The following is a 17,540-nucleotide window of genomic DNA, read 5'->3' on the forward strand; positions in this document are numbered from 1 at the left end:
TAAATCTTATCCCACAGGAATTTTTGTTATGTTTTGTATAATTAATTAGGATGAAATATCAATTTATATTTTCTAACTTACCCTCAGGAATTAGAAAAAGGAACATAAATTGATAGTTTTGTCATTCGGTTATATGAATCTAATTGAATAAAATTTTAGCCCACAGGTAAATTTTATGTCACTAGGTTCATAGTTTGAAACATGATTTACGTTGGTAAAACATGATATTTGTTTAGTAGTCTCAATTTTAATTATAAGCATGTATGTTTAATTTTTGCAGCTATGCAGCCTATGAATTTTTCTGATTTTAAGTGTGAAATTCCCGAACTAAGGGGTGAAAACTATAAGGTGTGGAAGGAGAGAATTCTTCTTCACTTAGGGTGGATGGATATCGATTATGCTATTAGGAAAGACGAACCACCTGCAGTTAGGGGTGGGAATAGGCCAGGCCAGGCCAGGCTTTGATAGGCCTGAGCCTGGCCTACGAAAAAATTTACAGGCCTGAGCCTGGCCTATGGCCTATCATAGGCCGTTTTTCTGGGCCTGGCCTGGCCTATTTAAAAGCCTGGACTGGCCTGAAAGCCTACTTACAGGCCTACTTTATATTAAGGTCATCAAATAGTTCATTTAGCCTACTAAATAAGCTAAACAAGCCTTAAAGCCTACTTAAAAGCCTATTTAACTACAAGTAAATTTTAACTAGATTAAAGCCTACTTAAAAGCCTATAACAACAAAGCCTATTAAGGGACTAATAGATAGAGAAAAAGATATTTATATTTTTAATATATGCAATTATTTTAATATAAAAAAAAACATTTTTTAATAAATAGTATTAATAGGCCAGCCTATTAGGCTTAACAGGCTTTTCTGGAAGCCTAAGCCTGGCCTATTTAACTAAACAGGCTTTTTAAAAAGCCTAAGCCTAGGCCTATCTACGAAACAGGCCAGGCCAGGCCAGGCCAAAACAGGCCAGGCCGTAGGCCCCTGTAGGCCGGCCTGGCCTATTCCCAACCCTACCTGCAGTTACTGAAACTAGCCTTTAGGAAGACGTTGATCTTTATGAAATGTGGGAGCGGTCTAACCGTCTCAGTGTGATGTTCATAAAGACCAACATCTCTGCTAGTATCCGTGGTTGTGTCGATCAGCATGATAATGTCCAAGCATTGCTTAAATCTATTGATGAACAATTCAAAACATCAGATAAGGCACTTGCTAGCACCCTTATAATGAAGTTTTCATCCATGAAGCTTATCACTGTGAAAGGTGTGCGTGAGCACATCATGCAAATGAGGGACTTAGCAGCACAGCTAAAGACTCTTGAGGTTGATATGTCTGATTCTTTTCTTGTGCACTACATTCTGAACACTCTTCCACCTGAATATGGACCTTTCAAGATTTCTTATAACACACATAAGGACAAATGGTCAATTAATGAACTCCTGACCATGTGTGTTCAAGAAGAAGGAAGGTTGACTATGGAAAAAAGTGAGAGTGTTTTTGTTGCAACTGAAAGAAAGAACATGAATCAAGCGAAACATAAGGGGAAAGGCAAAATACCACCTCAAGGTGGAATTAAGAAAGAATCCAAGTGTTTCTTTTGTAAAAAGAAGGGACACATGAAAAAGGATTGCCCTAAGTTTCAGAAATGGCTTGAAAACAAAGGTAAATCAATCTCACTTGTCTGTTATGAGTCTAATATGGTTAATGTTATTTATAACACATGGTGGATTGATTCTGGTTCTACAATCCATGTTTCGAATACCTTGCAGGGTATGACAAGCCTAAGGAAACCACTTCCAAGTGAGCAAGGCATCTATTCAGGAAGCAAGATGCGTTCTCATGTGGAGGCTGTTGGAACATGCAATTTAGTTTTATGTAGTGGCTTTGTTTTAAATTTGGAAAAGACTTTTTATGTTCCTAGTTTTTCTAGAAATTTAATTTCCATTTCAAGACTTGTACCTTTGGGATACTCTTTCAATTTTTATGAAACATCCTTCAATTTGTTTTATAAATCTAATTTTGTTGGAAATGGTGTATTATCTGATGGTCTTTTCTCAATTAATTTACAAAATAATGCCACTAATAATGTTATGCATGTTCACGCTGGAACTAAACGTTGTGTTATAAATGAGGAATCCTCTATTTTGTGGCACCGGAGATTAGGACATATCTCCATTCAGAGAATCAAAAGACTAGTGAATGATGGAGTACTTGGTACTTTAGATTTCACTGATTTTGAAACTTGTGTAAACTGCATTAAGGGAAAGCAGACTAACAAGTATAAGAAAGGTGCAAAGAGGAGTTCTGAAATATTAGAAATCATACATTCAGATATATGTTGTCCAGATATGGACATACCAGGTCCGAAATACTTTATCTCTTTCATTGATGATTACTCACGATATATGCATGTCTACTTGCTTCATAATAAGTACGAAGCATTGGATGCCTTTAAAGTTTTTAAGGCTGAAGTAGAAAAACAATGCGAAAAGCAAATTAAAATCGTGAGAACTGATAGAGGTGGAGAATATTATGGTAGATATACTGAGGATGGACAAGCCATGGGTCCATTTGCAAAGTTTCTTCAAGATAATGGGATTGTTGCCCAATATACCATGCCTGGTTCTCCGGACCAGAATGGGGTGTCAGAAAGAAGAAACCAAACTTTAATGGACATGGTTAGGAGTATGCGTAGCAACTCAAAACTTCCAAAATCCTTGTGGACTGAAGCTCTTAAAACGGCAGTGTATATATTGAACCGTGTTCCAACCAAGGCTGTCCCAAAGACATCGTTTGAGTTATTTAAAGGTTGGAAACCGAGTTTGCGTCATATACACGTTTGGGGATGCCCGTCTGAAGTAAGAGTTTACAATCCACAAGAAAAGAAACTAGACCCTAGAACTATAAGTGGGTATTTCATTGGATATGCCGAAAATTCTAAAGGGTATAGGTTCTATTGTCCATCTCATAGCACTGTGGAATCAAGAAATGCAAAGTTTCTTGAAAATGACTTGATTAGTGGGAGCAATCAATTTGAGGACACTGGTTCTGATAAAAGTCAAATTGATGCTGAACCGTCCACTTCAAGTGACAGATTGATTGTCATTCAGAGTGCCCCTCAAGATCAAATGGGTATTAGACAATCAGTTGTTGAAGTTCCACAAGCGGCCGATAACAATCTAGTAAATAAAGATGTTCAGAAATTTCCAGAAATTGTTGAACAAATGGTTGAGCAACATGATCCTCCGGAAAATGTTGAACCAACATTAAGGAAATCTACTAGAGAGAGAAGGTCAGCTATACCTAGTAACTATGTTGTATATTTACAAGAATCGGACTATAATATTGGTGCTGAAAATGATCCTGAAACGTTTTCACAATCCATGAGTTCTAGAGAGTCGAATTTATGGTATGATGCTATGATAGATGAGATGAATTCAATGGCATCTAATGGAGTCTGGGATCTTGTCGAGTTGCCTAATGGTTTAAAAGCCATTGGTTGTAAATGGGTCTTTAAGACAAAGAAAGACTCATTAGGCAACATTGAGAGATATAAAGCTAGACTCGTTGCCAAAGGATTCACTCAAAAGGAAGGAATAGATTACAAGGAGACTTTTTCCCCTGTATCTAAGAAGGATTCTCTTCGCATCATCTTAGCATTAGTTGCTTATTTTGACTTAGAACTACATCAAATGGATGTGAAAACTGCATTTTTGAATGGAGATCTAGAAGAAGAGGTTTACATGAAACAACCAGAAGGATTTTCTTCTAGTGGTGATGAGCATTTGGTATGCAAGCTTAAGAAATCCATTTATGGACTCAAACAAGCTTCCCGTCAATGGTATTTAAAATTTCATGATGTCATCTCTTCTTTTGGATTTGTAGAGAACATTATGGATCAATGTATATACCAGAAGATCAGTGGGAGTAAAATTTGTTTCCTTATTTTGTATGTGGATGATATTTTACTTGCTACCAATGATAAAGGTTTACTTTATGAGGTGAAACAATTTCTCTCTAAGAGTTTTGATATGAAGGATATGGGTGACGCTTCTTATGTCATTGGCATTAAGATTCAAAGAGACAGAGTTCGTAGAATTATGGGCTTGTCACAAGAGGCTTATATCAATAAGGTCTTAGAGAGGTTTCGGATGAAGGATTGTTCACCAAGTGTAGCACCTATTGTGAAGGGTGATAGGTTCCATTTGGAACAATAACCGAAGAACGACTTTGAAAGGGAACAAATGCTTAATATTCCATATGCTTCCGCTGTTGGAAGCCTAATGTATGCTCAGGTTTGCACACGGCCTGACATTGCATTTGCTATTGGAATGTTAGGCAGATATCAGAGTAATCCAGGTATGGAACACTGGAAAGCTGCAAAGAAAGTGATGAGGTACCTTAAAGGAACCAAAGACTACATGCTTATGTATAGGCGAACTGAAGATTTAGAGGTCAAAGGTTACTCTGATTCAGACTTTGCTGGTTGCGTTGATTCAAGAAAATCAACATCCGGTTACATTTTTATGTTAGCCGGCGGGGCTGTTTCTTGGAAAAGCGCAAAGCAAACCTTGATCGCCACTTCCACAATGGAAGCTGAGTTCGTATCTTGTTTTGAGGCTACATCACATGGTGTATGGATGAAGAGTTTCGTTTCTGGGTTGAAAATTGTGGATTCAATTTCTAGACCACTAAAGATGTATTGTGACAATTCAGCTGCTGTTTTTATGGCTAAGAATAATAAAAGTGGAAGTCGAAGTAAGCATATCGACATTAAGTACTTAGCCATAAGAGAACGCGTTAAAGATCAAACAATTGTTATTGAGCATATTAGCATTGAATTGATGATTGCTGATCCGTTGACTAAAGGCATGCCACCGTCAAAATTTAAGGATCATGTAGAAAGTATGGGACTTGGTTCCCATATCTGATTTTTGTTGTAAGAACGATTTTAGTTTTTTTTTAAACTCTATGTATGATATTTTCTCATATTTGATCTCTAAAGTGTATACATTTAATTTTGAGAAATATCAATTAAGTTTGGAACCAGAATAAACATAAATGATATGAGTTTATTCATTAAGTTATATGATTTGGTTAGAGACATAATACATTGTGATACATAGAAGATAATACTCAATTAAAGAGGACTTGTCGCTATGATCCGTGTGTTTTTGTTTCTTATTATTGTAAGTGAAAGAATATGTCGACCAAGTGGGAGAATGTTGGATTTTTCCCTAATTAAGTTATTTATTTATTTAAATAAATAAGTGGTAATTACCCACTAAGTGCACATAGTGGTAATTACCCATTAATCAGAAAATGGTCTTTATTCTTTCCCTTAATTTTGGTAACTGCCCATTATGAGTGAGTGGAGGAGCAGTTTTTGTTTTGCACGTTCAGTAACTTCTTGATGGCAGAAGTTATATAAAGGAGTGCACTTCATTTGTTTTGGTTCTCTAAGCCTAACATCTCTATTCAGAAGACTTACACCATCAAAGTGAGATTGTGGAAGGTTTAGAAGAGCCTCAACTTCTTCAAACAGGAGCAATGGCCGGAGGTATGCCTTGATCCTTTTAATTTAAGTTTCCGCTGTTTAAGTAGTTATTTCTTTTGTTCTTTATGAAATAACTTACATGTTTTTCTTATTTTAATGAGACTTAAGTATTTTTTTCATAATTTAAATTAAATTATAAAAAAATTCATAATTTAAATTAAATTATAAAAAAAATAATGTAAACAAAATTGTTTAAATCAAATTAAAAATGAAAGGAGTAAAAATCACACCAAAGCAATATATCTCGTTATATTATATGTATATAAGAAGGTATATGCATGAATTATTATTATTTTTAACAAAGTATGAATTATTATTATTATTTTGTATAAACTATATTTTTGGTGAGTGCATCCATATGGACGAATTAGTCAGCACACGCTTCTAAACATCTCTGTTTCCCTCTAACCTTTCAAACAGAAAAAACTCAGTTTCTCTATAAATACCTACCTATTCTTCAAGTGATAATATTCTCATCCCAAACTTGCAAATAACTACATCTATAGATACTAGTTTTTTTGTTGTTGCTAGAAATGACTCCTCTCTCCAAATTGAAGTCATTTGTTGCTCTCTTGGCAATACTTTTACTACTCATGTCATCTATCATGGGTATTGCTGCCCAATCCAATTTCAAACATGGTATATATGTTATTGTTTATACAATTTAATTTTAAATAGTAAGAATCATATCACATGGTTCATTCCCTGATTCAAAATATATACTATAATCATATGCTTATTCGAGGCTCCATTTAACCAATTGGAATTTGGGATTGATTATTGATGGTTTCTATACATGCATCTATGTTTTATATCACGATCTCTTTATTTTTCTTCTTTTCATAAAATTATATTCACTTATCTTTTTTATATATGGCGCAGGGCGAAAACTTTTCCAACAATATTCTGCACCCTCTTATGGTTCATTCCCTGGTGGTGGAGGATATAAATATCCTCCACATTAATAGCCCCACGGTGGGGAAAATAATCACTCTCCCAGCTGTTCTGTGACTAAACTGGAGCCGTTAATTAGTACTCAATATATAGCTTATGAATTCTTTCAAATTAAGGAGTTATACAAATTATTTGTATCTTATTTGGCATTGTACTATAAGAATAAATTGGAATGTTCAATTTCAACGTGATCATATGTAATCTCAAGTCCATTGCTTATAAAAATAATAATAAAGTTTGATTAAAAAAAAATGTTTTATTTTTCGTTGTTGACTTAGTTATTAGTTGAGCTACACTTATGGGACAAATTTTTATTGTGTTGTTGTTAATCTTCTGATTTTTAGGATAATATGACCCTCTTAACCCAAGGGAAAGGTTTCCTCCTCATTAATTCATCCTTTAAAATATAAAAGCATCTGTACATTAAGATTTTTCGTTGACCAGTATGCGAGATTTTTTATTTTATTTTTGGTATCTTCCAGGGAAGCATCTACACATTAATATATTTTTACTTTTAATGGTTGGACAATAAATAAGTTTAATATCGGATAGTACAAGAAAAATAATTTTTACTTTTAATGCATTAAAATTTTGAGTGAAAATATGAAGTCATGATCTTTGTAATTTTGGATCATTAACTTATGGGTCTTGTTAACTAGTGTCCTCGGGGCACTAGTTAAGGAAACAAAAAAGGTAATATTTGCATTGAAAACATAATTCTTTACACTTTTTTAACTTTGACTGCATAAATTCCAAGGTCTTTATACTATATTTAGTTTCCTTAACCAGTGCTCCCGGGACACTAGTTAACATTTTCCTTAACTTATTGTATCTCGTTAAAGCACAACAACTTTACTTGAGAAAAGTCATGGCAATTTTAGACCAAAATACTCACAAGTAGAAGACTTTTATGTTGTATTGACATTTTCAACTCAAAAGTGAGATAATCTACCACTCATCCAGTCATCCTCTTTTACTTTAATTAGGCTAACATCATCTAACTTTGACAATAAATACAAATCACCATCAACATGTAGTATATCAGTTCATTTGCTTTGACCCTAAAGTTTACAACAATGTATGTATGGTTTCAGATTGATTTTATCTTTGAGCAATATTAGTCATACCTTGTGTTGTTGACATTGCCAAGCTAGCTTGTTTTATTTGGTCCAATGGTATATCAAGTAGTATCACTTTACCAGTGACGGCGTTTTGAAACGGTTGAATTAAATGATCAGCTGTAACATATTTAGGACTTAGTTAATTCGGTGTGACAAACCAACCAACTAATTAATTTTGTCACCGACAGTAATATATGTGAGGAAGAATTACAGTCAGCAAGATGATATCACACGTTTCAACAAGTCATGTACTATATATTTCTGATCATCTTCAAACTTGCTTAACAAACAACATATATAGATTTGTTTTATTTGGTAGTACTCCCTCCGGTCCTTAATATAAGAAGAAAAACCAAAAAACATCAAAACCAATGTCAGCATTAATTGTTGTAACTTTTTAAACATTTTTACAAATATACCCTTATAGAATATTGTGAAACATTAAATACATCAACTAATATTAAAAAGATAAACATTAAATGAGGGGTAAAAAAAGTCTTTTAAGCAATAACTATCCTTAAAAGTTGTGACATTTGCTTATAAATAGGACCAAAACTTTTTTTGAAAATTTTCTTATATTAAGGACCGGAGGGAGTAGTTAATTCGGTGTGACAAACCAACCAACTAATTAATTTTGTCACCGACAGTAATATATGTGAGGAAGAATTACAGTCAACGCGATCATATGTAATATATATGCGGGAATTTTTATTTGTTTGTTGGAGATTTGTAATGTATATTTATTTAATCATATGAGTCAACTAAATTTATTTTGAAGAAATCATCACCGGTGCCTACATCGTTTTGGTTGACAAGCTAAAAAGGGGCGATCCAATTTCTTGGTACAATCCAGTATGCTTGGAGAGCTAGTTTTCATGCACCTTTAATAATTTGGATTTTTTTTTACGCAATTTTAATAATAATTTTGATGAATATATAGAAAAAGTGGATAATGAATAAAGAGGTAGGTGATCGTATTAAAAAATGTATACATCTGTTGGGGAGCGCGATAAAACAACCGACCAATGTTTCAAGGGGAGTAGGGGGCGTGAGAGCAACAACGAGCCAGGGGGTTTGATACCATTTGTTGCGGATATGGAGGCGACGATAGCAACATCGGATACAATGCCCTTTTTTCATGTAAAAGGTCAGGCAATTCTGCAACCACATAACATACTAAAAACTCATATCGCTAGACCAAAGCCAAAAGCTCTGATACCACTTGTTGGGAGTCCGAGAGACGCGGGAGCAACAATGAGTCAACACTCAATAAGCACAAGAGACTGAGACGTCACATCTCCACCTTGATTGAAAATGATAGATTCACCTCCATTGTTGTCACCGAGAATCATAGTTCAAAACAACTATCATACTCTAAGAGTATAGTAACTTGAAGCTAAACCACTCCAAAACTTTTTAAATTGTCTTCATTGACAATCATATTAAAAGTCTATCATAAGGAGTATACTTCACTCGAAACTAAACGACTCCAAAATTTCAACATGTTGAAAATCATACAACAAACTCTTCAACCATATCAGCATTTTACTCATTCATAAACGATGTGTGACTTAACAACTCACACTTATAATCCAAATATATGAGTATAAGCTCTTTACAAAAAAGAAAAGTTGTTTGAGAAAAAAAAATGTTCAATTTTATATGATGTTTTACAATTTCAATAAAGTATTACTCCCTCCATTCCTTTTCTTTTGATGTTTTAGAACTTCAACTATATTCCAAAACTTTTGATGTTTTAGTGAATTTATTATTGTTTTCTCAAGTTTACCCTTGTTGGAAAACACAATAAACTATTAAAATAGTTATGACCTTTGGTTTATCACATGTGAATTTAATGATAAATAAGGACATTTAAGTAAAAAAACACACAAATATTTATATACTTTAATTACTCCTTAAAACTTGTGTTAAAAGCTAAAACATCAAAAGAAAAGGAATGGAAGGAGTACTTAATTTTAACTACTAACAATTTTTTTTTTTATTATGATATGGATACGAAGTTTTCATTGCTATTTAATACCGACTAATCTCCGACAAGGAACCTATGATGTACATAAGATGGGTTATCTTCTTCCAACCAAATTTTTTCTATACGTATGATTCAAGAATCAAACTCTTGTCACGTACTGCAACGGTTCTATTCCTTTATGACTTCATTAATCTATTGTTGGTCTAATAACATATTTTTATCAATGTGGTTCTTACAATTCTTTTTTTTGGACAAATTCGTTTTCAATTCTTAATTAATAGCAGAGATTATAAACAGTATATATATTAGTAAATTATACAATATTTTTTTTTTTATAAAATTAACAATAATGTGCATTTTTTATTTATCTATCGATATCTTATACCTCTCCTCTACAGTAGAGGTAGTAAGGTAGAGGTATTAGAAATTTATACAAATACGTGGTAATGACTTGTGTAATTGTATTGACCAAAAATTCTCTACCTGTCTTATACAAATGCTTCCCTCTCCATTCATTTTTCATGGAAACTCATCTGTGTTGTTGCAAATGATGCCATGAAAATGATGTAGTAGGAAACATAGGAGCAAAATGAGTCGTGTGAGGACCACAGAGGAGGTGAAGTGATAATGATTAAATGATACATATTACACAATTCATGTACAGCTCAATGTGCAAGCATGTACTATTTATATAATTTTTTGAAGGGAATTTGTTGGTATTATTATAACTGAATTATTGTTTGATGTATGTTCAAGTGTGAAAGATTTTCTCACACATGAACTATAAATGAGTTAAATGTTGAGTTATATATATATATATATATATATATATATATATATATATATATATATATATATATATATTAGAAAGATGACTGTTATTCTTAATATCTTTAAGATTTTGAGTCAAGACGTAATGTGTCAATCTCTTTAGTCCTAGACCATTAGTATCTTGTATCTTGTTGCTTTAGATAAATATCAATCAATTCTTATAAACATTCATTTCATCGTAAAATCTCATACCTACGTGTGTCTTGGGTTCACAGACAATCGGTCTTCGTCATCGTGCCTAGGCGCCACATACATGGCGAAACAAAGTCCTGCTTTGCTTGACTAAAGTCATGGAAGTTTTAGACCAACACACAAGTTGGAGATTTTTTGTTGCATTGACCTTTTCAAATTAAAAGCGAGATAATAAATAAATATATACAACTCATCGATCACTTTTTTTAGGCTAACATCATCTAACTTGGACAAAAAATACAAATCACGATCAACACACATTTCAGTTCCTTTACTTTGACCCTGAAGTTTACACCAATGTATGTATGGTTTGAGATTAGTTTATTCTTTTAGCAATATTAGTCGTACCTTCTGTTGTTGACTTTCCAACTAGTTTGTTTTTATGATTGGCTATTTGGTCCAATAATATCAGTCACTGCATTTTTAAACAGTTAAATTAAATGGACAGTTGTTGTCACAGTTTATCTAGAACTTTTATTTAATTCCATGTGACATGCTATACCCCATTGATTAATTACTCGGGTCACTGTTAAATATGTATTTGAGGAGGAATTAGTCAGGTAGGGAATGATCACACGCTTCTAAACATTTCTGTTTCTCTATAAATACATATTCATCAAGTAATAATATGTACTTCTCATCCTAAACTTGCAATTAACTACATACTGCATACATAGATTTTATTTTTGGCTAGCAATGGCGCCTATCTTCAATGCCTCCAAATTGAAGTCATTTGTTAATCATTTAGTATTACTTTTATTACTTATCATGTCGTCTATGATTGTTAGTTCTGCCCAATCCAATTTCAAACACGGTATGTTGCTCCTTTAATATATAATACACCATCCATTCTAAAATGAGTGACTAATTTGGTTATGTGCGCACTATTTACATAACCTATTTTGACTTTTGACAATATTTTTCTATTAATAAAAATAAGTGGATATGTGGTTGTTGAATTTTTATCGATAAATTTCTATTGTTGAATCAATCATTTTGGGATGGAGAGAGTAATTTAAAGTTGTGATAATCATACATACATGCATTCAAAATATAACCATATACATATATGCGTATTCGAGGCTTCATGTAATCATGTCCCTTATCTTGAATATGAGGTTGATCACTGATGATTTCTATAAATGAATCCATGTTTTATATGATGGTCTCTTTGTTTTTTTTTTCTCTTCTTGTTTCATTAAATCATTGACTTAATTTTATATATGGCGCAGGGAGGAAACTATTCCAAGAATCTGTACCAGCTTATGGTGGATATCCTGGAGGTGGAGGATATGCACCATAAAATTATTAGCCATGGAGGAAACCACTCACTCTCCCAAGTCCCAACTGCTGCGTACCTAAACTGGGCGTGTTATTACTTAGGATATCTATAAAAGTACTTACAATGTTTCTAAATAAGGAGTTGTACAAATTATATTGTATCTTATTTCGTAGTACTATTAGAATTTTATATATTTTTTTAAACAACTTTGGTAATTAGAATTATATGGAATGTCCAAACCATATGTAAAATTACCAGAGCTTTTTTTTTTTTAATATAGAAAAAGGAGCTGTTTAGTAGCTGGAATATTATTTTTCCGAAGGGTTGTAGCAGGAATAATTGAAATAACGTGCGGTGATGATTGAAATAATTCTTTTAGAAGTGAAATAATTGAAATCAAATTATTCCTCCATCCCAAAATAAGTGATCTAGTTTGACCATGTACATTTATTCACATAACATATTTTGACTTTATTTTTACTATCATATAATGTCAAATGATAGCATATAAGATGTGGTTAGATTTATCTTAGTGAATATTCTTGAAATATCAAATTTTTACAATTTTTATGTACATTTGCATGCGAAAGAGTAAACTAAGTCATTTATTTTGGGATAGAAGTTTTTTATACTCCGCTCATTCACTATACAACATGAACGCAATTATAGCAAATTTTTTTAGAAAAATTATAGCAATTATTAATTTTTGCAATTAATACATGAAGAAATTGAATCATTTTTTTTTTAGAAAAATTAAAGCAATTATTAATTTTTATATTTTAATTAGAAGCCCCATTATATACTCTCTTTGTTCCTAATAATAAGCATTTTGTTCCCAATAGTAAGCATTCATCCGAAGAATGAAGAAAAATTGTCCCGAATAATTGTCCATCCATATATATAAGTTTGTTTTTTACCTTTTTCACATTTGTTAAGAAAAGTTGTTAATGTAATTAATGTGTCTATATGTTTTGTGTGTGAATATTACTAAATTATCATTTGTATATATATATGTGTTTTTTTTTTTTTTTAAGGAATGTTTATATATGTGTTAAATTTGACAAATTTTAAAAAAAAAATCTAGTAGTTTATATATGAGATTATATTTACCGATAAATTATATTTTTTTAGGGTTAAATATGTTTTTAGTCCCTATAAATATATCAACTTTTCGTTTTAGTCCCTCTAAAATTTTCCTTCAATTTTTAGTCCCTATAAAATTTTCAATCACTACTTTTGGTCCCTATTTTAAAGTTAATTTTAGTACTTTTTAATGAAATTATACAGAAATGTGTAGAATATTGTATAAACTTTTCCCAAAAAAAATTAGAATTTTTTAATAAAACATAAATTAAATATAAATTTTTAACCATAAAAAATATAAAAATTCACATTAAATTCATGTTTTGTTAAAAAAAATCTAAATTTTTTGGGAGAGATTCTTATAATATTCTGAATTTTTCTGCCAAATTTTATTCGAAAATATGAATTGTACATATGAGTTTACTTTAAAAGATGGACCAAAGGTGAAGATAGAAATATTTTTAGGGACTAAATGTTGAAGGAAAATTCTAGAGGGGTTAAAACGAAAAGTTGGTATATTTATAGGGACGAAAAACATATTTTTTTTAAGAGGATTTATAATTAGGGAGAGAGGGAGCAAATAAAATCACACGATGATCTAAATCCATCAACAAATGCGATAATATTATAAATTCTTAGGTAAATATTGATATCTTTTATGTAGCTAGCACTAGCAAAGTGGCAACTATTCTAGGAAAATAGAAAATAAAGAGACATTTAAAAATTGGCGAAAGAAATAGTTGGATCTATGAATCGAAAATTTGAACAAAGAGGCTCGATCCTAAAATCATATAGGACCCATGAACATAACATGATGTGAAATCACTTTCGAAGATGGTTCCCGAAACTATGAGAGTGAGATAAAAACAAAAACATATATAGCAAGAGACAAGAGTTGTGTCCAGAACTTTCATATTTTCTCTCAAACTCTCAAGACCCTTCTCCATCTTTCACACCAACTCTCTATATATTCACACTCACATTTCCCACTCTTATCAACAATTGCAAGCAACTGATTCTAGCAAGCTACTAATCTTTTATTGTTCATTGTTCATTTCATTCTTTTCTACTTTCCTACGTATAATAGTCATGGCTCAAGCAGTGTCATTGTCAGCAACTACTTCACCTATGCTTTCCCCTAAAGCAGCAGGGCACTCTAACAAGACTACTGCGCCTTGCATGGCCTCATTTCCATTAAGGAGGCAATTGCCAAAGCTAGGACTAGGAAGGGTGAGAGCTCAAGCTAGTGGTGATAACAGAGACAATTCTGTGGAAGTTCAACATGTTAACAAAGGTGATCAAGGTCAAGGTTCCGCTGTAGAGAGAAAGCCTCGTAGAGGTTCCATGGACATTTCACCATTTGGTGAGTTTTCATCTCTTTTTTCATCAACACCAAGAATACTAGCTAGCAACACATTTTCTCATACACTCTCTTTCGTCTGTTAAAATTTATTATTCCTGTTAGATCATGTGCGTCTCATATATATATTTTTGATGAGATCGTCTGGATTTTAACCAATAAAAGAGTATGTTGAAAAATACATCTTTAATGTGTGATTATATTATTATTTTTCATTTCAACATTGATCAATGCATTTTTAAGATGGACTATGGTTCAATAACATAACAATCATGGAACTTTCTTTTTACTTTTTTAAAATGCTAAGAATAAGTAAAGGAAAGTCCTAATCCAATTTCATTCATAGAAGGAAAAAAATGTGTTTGTTATTTAGAATTAAGTGGTTCATTAACACTACTAATAACTTATTGTGTGGCTTATTATAGGTTTATTGGACCCATGGTCACCTATGAGAAGCATGCGTCAAATGTTAGACACAATGGACCGAATCTTTGAAGATACAATGACATTCCCTGGAAGAAACCTTGGTGGTGGTGAAATCCGTGTACCATGGGACATTAAAGATGAAGAGAATGAAATTAAAATGCGTTTTGACATGCCTGGTCTTTCCAAGGAAGATGTTAAGGTATCAGTTGAGAATGATGTTCTTGTCATAAAGAGTGACATGCATAAGGAGGAAAGTGGTGAAGAAGATTCTTGGTCAAGAAAGAGCTATAGTTCTTATGATACAAGGCTCAAGCTTCCTGATAACTGTGAGAAGGATAAGGTTAAGGCAGAGTTGAAAAATGGTGTGCTTTATATCACTGTTCCTAAGACCAAAGTTGAACGCAAGGTTATTGATGTTCAAATTCAGTGACATGTCAAGACTTTTTATAGTGTCCTCTTGAGTTGGTGTGCTTATATATTTTGCTACCGTGTAACAATGTTTTGTTAAGTGAAAAATAAATAAGATACTTTACTACTTTATAAGTGTACAATGCAAATGTCTACTTCTCATTCTATATTTAGGTATTGGTTTCTTTGAGTTTATTTGTTGGTATTAGTCTTTGTTAGTTTGTTTGGAAGAACTTATAAAAATGGTTTATGACATGTTCATAATTTTAGCCCTCGTTTGGAACAACGTTCAAATGGGCACAAATGTATGAATACATAAAAACTTTTGATTGTAGCTTCACAAAAATCACGTCAAGAGTGTGTTGGGAAGTGAGAAACATGGCGCAAATTTCAATCTAAACACTTGATTAATTTGTTTTTATAAGTTCTCTAAACTAGTTTACAAAAATGACTTGTAATTTATAAGAAAATAATTTAATTAACTCTAAAAAGGAAAAACAATTTAACTTTGTTTATCTTCTTATAGAAATAGCTTATTCATAAGTGTTTGTGCTATAAAGTGTAAATAAAGTTGCTTATCAAAACTGAGCCTTAGCATTTATATAATTCTATGATAACGAAATTTGATTTTGAATTAATTAATTATATTAAAATTAAGATAATTTATGACTCTGTATTCTAATATAAGATTGTTGAACAATAAACTTAAGATTAAAAATCAATTGTAGACATAAAAGTTCTAAATTTTAATTTTTTTAGGGAAAATTTTAATTTAGAATCAATTCTTTAAGTCAAAATCAATTTTTTTTTTATGAATAAAAGTTTAGATGAGTTGGGTTTCAAAGCGGACATCAAGGTTGGTGGAGTGTTAATGTACGTACGATTAGATCAAACATCCAAAAAAAGCATTACACTAACTGCAGAGGTTGAACTTCACTCTCATGAGCTATAGGTCAACTTCTTCCCAACCAAATCAGACAAAAATTGATTCCATATGTGAGCACTAAACATGTCAAAAACTCAAAATCCATTAAACGTTACTACAACTACAATATTTTTGTCTCTCAAAGTAGATTCGAAAAGAAACAGAACTAATCATCAAATATGTGCATACACTAATTACGACCATGATTCAACTTCAAGTTAAAAACACACGTGTAAACTACATACTGTATCTAAATCATTATTTCATATCAGGTTATATTTCTGCCTTTACATTAATTTCTTTCTGTGAGTCCTTATATAACAGAAAACAAAACCTTAACATCTACCACATCCTCACAGAAAAAAAAAAAAAAAAGAACCATAAGACAGGATGAAAGCTAGGAAATCAAAGGTTGAAACAAACAACCAGAAAATCAAAAATGAAAAAAAAAAAATATGCAGTTATATAAGTTACTCATTTTCTTCAGGTATAGAATCCAATATTGGCTTCCGATCTGTTTTAGCAACTGATAATAGTTCCTGTAATGACATTTCCTTGGTCACTAACTGTTGAAGCTGCTGTTTCGTTATTAAAACTTTGATCCTCTTTGCCCCACCACTACCTTGTTCTTCCGCCTCTTTGTTATGTGGAATCAAGTAGTACAATTTTCCACCCTTCAATTCATGATCTTGTGATAGAGTTTCTGTTTCATTCTTTGAATTACCAATAGCATTAGCAGGAAAATTTATCAAAATATCTTTCACATGAATTGGTGAACTAAACTCTAGTATCTTACCATCTTCTTTGGCTACCTTGACAACTTTAACATGTTTTCTCATGGTACATGCTATGCAACATGATCCTGAAATGGGTTTACAAAGAGCAAGACAATTACCCATTTTTGTTGATAGAGATAATAAAAAAATGGAAGGAGTTAAATGAGTATGGGAGAGAGAAAAGGAGAATGTAAGTTATGTAGGATTTAAGGGAAAGGAAGATATATAGTGACTAGTGTGGTAGGTCTTTTAAAAAAAAAAATAGAAGGGTTTGTTTCGTGTGGAGTGGAGTAGAATGCTGTTTTTCCGTTAAGTGTAAAACTTGTGGAGTGGGGAGAGAATGATAATAAGAAAAAATCTAGGTTGTGTATCTTAATTTAGATCATTCAATCAAAAACAGACGATTATTTTAAGTTTGGTATTTCAGATATTTTAAAAAAAAATAAAAATTTGTATTAAAATTTAGACCGTCTGATTTTGATCGGATAATCTAAATATGGTTGAATACAAAATATATGGTATCCAAATTCAATGAGTGAGAGTATGTGAGAATTGAAATGAAATATTTGTCCACACGCATGCAATAAAAGGTCGGTTTAGTGGAAAGTGGCAAAATTGCATTTGCTCATTTTAC

The 17,540-nt window shown here is 32.1% G+C and overlaps 3 protein-coding genes, 2 long non-coding RNA genes and 1 pseudogene across 5 annotated transcripts; 5 read left to right on the forward strand and 1 right to left on the reverse strand.

Moving 5' to 3' along the window:
• Window positions 1-1,065: 1,065 nt before the first annotated feature.
• Window positions 1,066-1,805, forward strand: LOC146941434 (uncharacterized). The gene is made up of 2 exons (XM_085749955.1): window positions 1,066-1,663; window positions 1,771-1,805. The coding sequence occupies exons 1-2, from the start codon at window positions 1,066-1,068 to the stop codon at window positions 1,803-1,805; spliced, it is 633 nt and encodes a 210-aa protein (XP_085606081.1).
• A 2,440-nt stretch (window positions 1,806-4,245) lies between these two features.
• Window positions 4,246-4,932, forward strand: LOC146941435 (secreted RxLR effector protein 161 pseudogene; annotated as a pseudogene).
• Window positions 4,933-6,024: 1,092 nt separating this feature from the next.
• Window positions 6,025-6,719, forward strand: LOC146941436 (uncharacterized). Its single transcript, XR_015032389.1, has 2 exons — window positions 6,025-6,197; window positions 6,441-6,719. It is a non-coding gene; the product is annotated as an uncharacterized LOC146941436 (long non-coding RNA).
• A 4,557-nt stretch (window positions 6,720-11,276) lies between these two features.
• LOC146941437 (uncharacterized) lies at window positions 11,277-12,348 on the forward strand. The gene is made up of 2 exons (XR_015033524.1): window positions 11,277-11,460; window positions 11,879-12,348. It is a non-coding gene; the product is annotated as an uncharacterized LOC146941437 (long non-coding RNA).
• Window positions 12,349-14,008: 1,660 nt separating this feature from the next.
• HSP21 (heat shock protein 21) lies at window positions 14,009-15,348 on the forward strand. Its single transcript, XM_085755211.1, has 2 exons — window positions 14,009-14,374; window positions 14,797-15,348. Exons 1-2 carry the CDS (start codon window positions 14,101-14,103, stop codon window positions 15,225-15,227), a joined length of 705 nt encoding a protein of 234 aa, XP_085611337.1. The 5' UTR covers window positions 14,009-14,100; the 3' UTR covers window positions 15,228-15,348.
• Window positions 15,349-16,377: 1,029 nt separating this feature from the next.
• Window positions 16,378-17,223, reverse strand: LOC146941439 (uncharacterized). Its single transcript, XM_085755213.1, has one exon. The coding sequence runs from the start codon at window positions 17,027-17,029 to the stop codon at window positions 16,601-16,603; it is 429 nt and encodes a 142-aa protein (XP_085611339.1). The 5' UTR covers window positions 17,030-17,223; the 3' UTR covers window positions 16,378-16,600.
• Window positions 17,224-17,540: the final 317 nt, after the last annotated feature.

The sequence above is a fragment of the Medicago sativa genome, chromosome 3 (assembly GCF_051527215.1).
Source record: "Medicago sativa cultivar Bolivia chromosome 3, Bolivia_mono, whole genome shotgun sequence".
In the NCBI taxonomy this organism is placed as follows: Eukaryota; Viridiplantae; Streptophyta; class Magnoliopsida; order Fabales; family Fabaceae; genus Medicago; species Medicago sativa.

What these genes read in the sequence shown, in the direction of transcription:
- HSP21 (XM_085755211.1), top strand. Translation starts at nt 14,101, where the DNA reads ATGGCTCAAGCAGTGTCATTGTCAGCAACTACTTCACCTATGCTTTCC. An exon ending in CATGGACATTTCACCATTTG is followed by an intron (nt 14,375 to 14,796) that starts GTGAGTTTTCAT and finishes GGCTTATTATAG; the next exon opens with GTTTATTGGACCCATGGTCA.
- LOC146941439 (XM_085755213.1), bottom strand. Translation starts at nt 17,029, where the DNA reads ATGGGTAATTGTCTTGCTCTTTGTAAACCCATTTCAGGATCATGTTGC.
- LOC146941434 (XM_085749955.1), top strand. Translation starts at nt 1,066, where the DNA reads ATGTGGGAGCGGTCTAACCGTCTCAGTGTGATGTTCATAAAGACCAAC. An exon ending in GAAATGGCTTGAAAACAAAG is followed by an intron (nt 1,664 to 1,770) that starts GTAAATCAATCT and finishes AATACCTTGCAG; the next exon opens with GGTATGACAAGCCTAAGGAA.